The sequence below is a fragment of the Austrofundulus limnaeus genome, unplaced genomic scaffold (genome assembly GCF_001266775.1).
Source record: "Austrofundulus limnaeus strain Quisiro unplaced genomic scaffold, Austrofundulus_limnaeus-1.0 Scaffold77, whole genome shotgun sequence".
NCBI lineage: Eukaryota > Metazoa > Chordata > Actinopteri > Cyprinodontiformes > Rivulidae > Austrofundulus > Austrofundulus limnaeus.
Window position 1 is genome coordinate 1,205,894 of NW_013952479.1, and position 2,340 is coordinate 1,208,233.

The window sequence follows — 2,340 nt, forward strand, 5'->3', positions numbered from 1 at the left end:
CTTCTCCTCTCTGTCAACGCTCTCTGGTTTCATTTAAAAGAGTCGATCATCAGATATTGTCCAAGATTAACCTTCAGGGTGGATATAGCTCGCTCACGAGGACCTATGCACGTCATCATTTACCCAGAATGCTTTGTGTGTAAATAAAATGGCTCTGTCCATGTTAAAATATATTTTTTTAAACTTTACAAAACTAAACAGCCTACAGTATTTTTACAGTCTTTATTTTACAGTTAAATAAATGTTTATCAAATAAAGTCTAATGTTACAACTAATCAGGGATCCCTTTAACGCCAATGCTCTGAACATTACACAATGTGCTGCCCTAAAAGTATAGTGGTGTAGGGGACGACGCTTACCTACCACACCAAATTTTAGCTCAATATTTTCGCAACTGAGTCCTACTATGTTTTGTGTAATTTAAGGTCAGTTGGCTGTGGTGGCCATCTTGAATTAGGCCAAATCCAAAAGTTAATCAGATTACTTAAGAGACAGAAAAAAAATAAGATCTTATTTCCTGTTAAAGTGCTGCATCCTCTGCAGACTGTCACACTGTGTTCTACAAAGGAAATAAGTGAGATTTTCTTTTATCTGTCTCTTTCTTCAGCTCTGAGCAGAAAAAAAAAAAAAAAAAAAAAAAAAAAAAACAACCCCACACTGCTCTGAATGACATGCAGACAAAATGTCATAATGAAGGATTACATTTCTGGTGATCCCTGGCTTCATCTTCAAACAAATCTTTTACAAATGACACAGTTTAGCAGCGAAGCGCGGGTCCTGCTGCCTCTCACGCACGCGCTCCGCACGGGAGAGATGACATCATGCTGGGTCAGTTTTAGTGCTCAGTTTTTTGCCATCTACATCTGCCATTTCCACGGCGCCGTGCTTTATTTACGCAATGTGCTGGTGACCCGAGTTGCATTCACGAGAATTACTTGTGAAATAAACAAACAGGGGGGGAAACAAATGACGTGCGTTTTTTGTTTTCTTTGTTTGTAGTGAATTAATGCAACATCACTATGAATATAAAAATATGCTCGCCTAAAACTAAAATAAATAAGGAGACAGGGTCGTGCGTGGACGTCTGAACAGCCATTGTGACTGTGCGCGTTGATAGTAAAATCCCACTCACAACAAAGCAATTCAGTGGACGGTACCATCATTATGGGATGTTTTACACACACACACGCAAAGACTGAACCCCCCACGCTGCATGACAAAGCTAAAAAAAAAACGACACACAGACGACAAGTTTACACAGCATCCCATCGCCTCTTTCACAGCCCCCCTGCCCCCACAACAACCTGTCACCCGTCGCGTACTCACCCCCCGTCTCTCAAAAAGAGGAGCAAACCAAAGCAGAAAAAAAGCTCCTTCTTCTCAGTCACTTCTCAGCGTAAACATCCAAAAAATTCGTCGTAAAGCAGGTGGTGAGGGGGGGACGTGTTCCTCGTTTATATGAGCAAACCTACGCACTTAAAGCCCGGCGCGAGCTGATGCTGGTGTCTGTTACCACCTTTAAGAGAGAGTGGCGTTGAGACAACAACAACAACAACAAAAACGTCCAATTCACCGTTCCAAAACTCAAAGGCACCTTTTTTTAACCCCCCACTTTCACAGCGCTGACATGTAGCTACGGTAGCTTTTAGCCGCTGACACAAGAGGAAGTGTCATTTCAGTTTGAGAGCGCGACGCTTAAGCTTGTTAACTGTCAATCCGGGGCGGGAGGAGGGAGGGAGGGGGGCCAAACGGTGACAGCCGCACAACGACGTGGGGGATAAAAGAAATAAAATAAAATAAAACAGGTACTCACCTCTTTGTAAAACTCGTCCTGAGTAATAAACACGAGTACTTCATGAGTATTTAGTCCGACTCTGGAGATGTCGGCGTGACTTCGCGAAGTGCTGTCAGTAGGTCTGGACTTCCTGAATAGCGGAGCGGCACGAGAACCAGCCCTCGCGCTCAGTTTGACACTTTTTTTGACAGGCAGCCGGAAGTAAAGTTGTCGGCCGAGATGAAAGCGCGTGCACGTCTCCAGGCTCGGTGCTCTGCTCTAAATAACTTTACAACTAATGTGTGTATTCTTGCACATGAAATACATGTCTAAAAACACAAGTATATTAGGTGTTACAAGTTCAATAAGAACTGAAACGTCCGATGGTCCCGTGCTACCCTGTTTTCTTGGTGCATCATTAAAAATGCATGAACTGAGTCATCTCGGTTCTGTTGCAACTTCAGTCAGGGCAAACATGTTGGTTTCCAGAACACACGCAGCCCAATGCTGCCACCTTGTGTTCTACTCTACAAGTTCAAATATGTCCCACAAACCCTAATAATAAT

At 43.2% G+C, this 2,340-nt stretch overlaps 2 protein-coding genes across 2 annotated transcripts in view; one reads left to right on the forward strand and one right to left on the reverse strand.

The window, feature by feature from the left end:
- taok3a (TAO kinase 3a) overlaps positions 1 to 2,041 on the reverse strand; it is a 74,289-nt gene extending 72,248 nt beyond the window's left edge. Inside the window, exon 1 of the mRNA XM_014011149.1 lies at positions 1,814 to 2,041. The gene's annotated coding sequence lies outside the window, so the exon portion shown is untranslated. The remainder of the gene's footprint in view (positions 1 to 1,813) is intronic.
- Positions 813 to 2,340, forward strand: part of suds3 (SDS3 homolog, SIN3A corepressor complex component) — a 14,329-nt gene continuing 12,801 nt past the window's right edge. Inside the window, exon 1 of the mRNA XM_014011151.1 lies at positions 813 to 828. Coding sequence (XP_013866605.1) covers positions 822 to 828 — 7 coding nt within the window. The 5' untranslated portion in view covers positions 813 to 821. The remainder of the gene's footprint in view (positions 829 to 2,340) is intronic.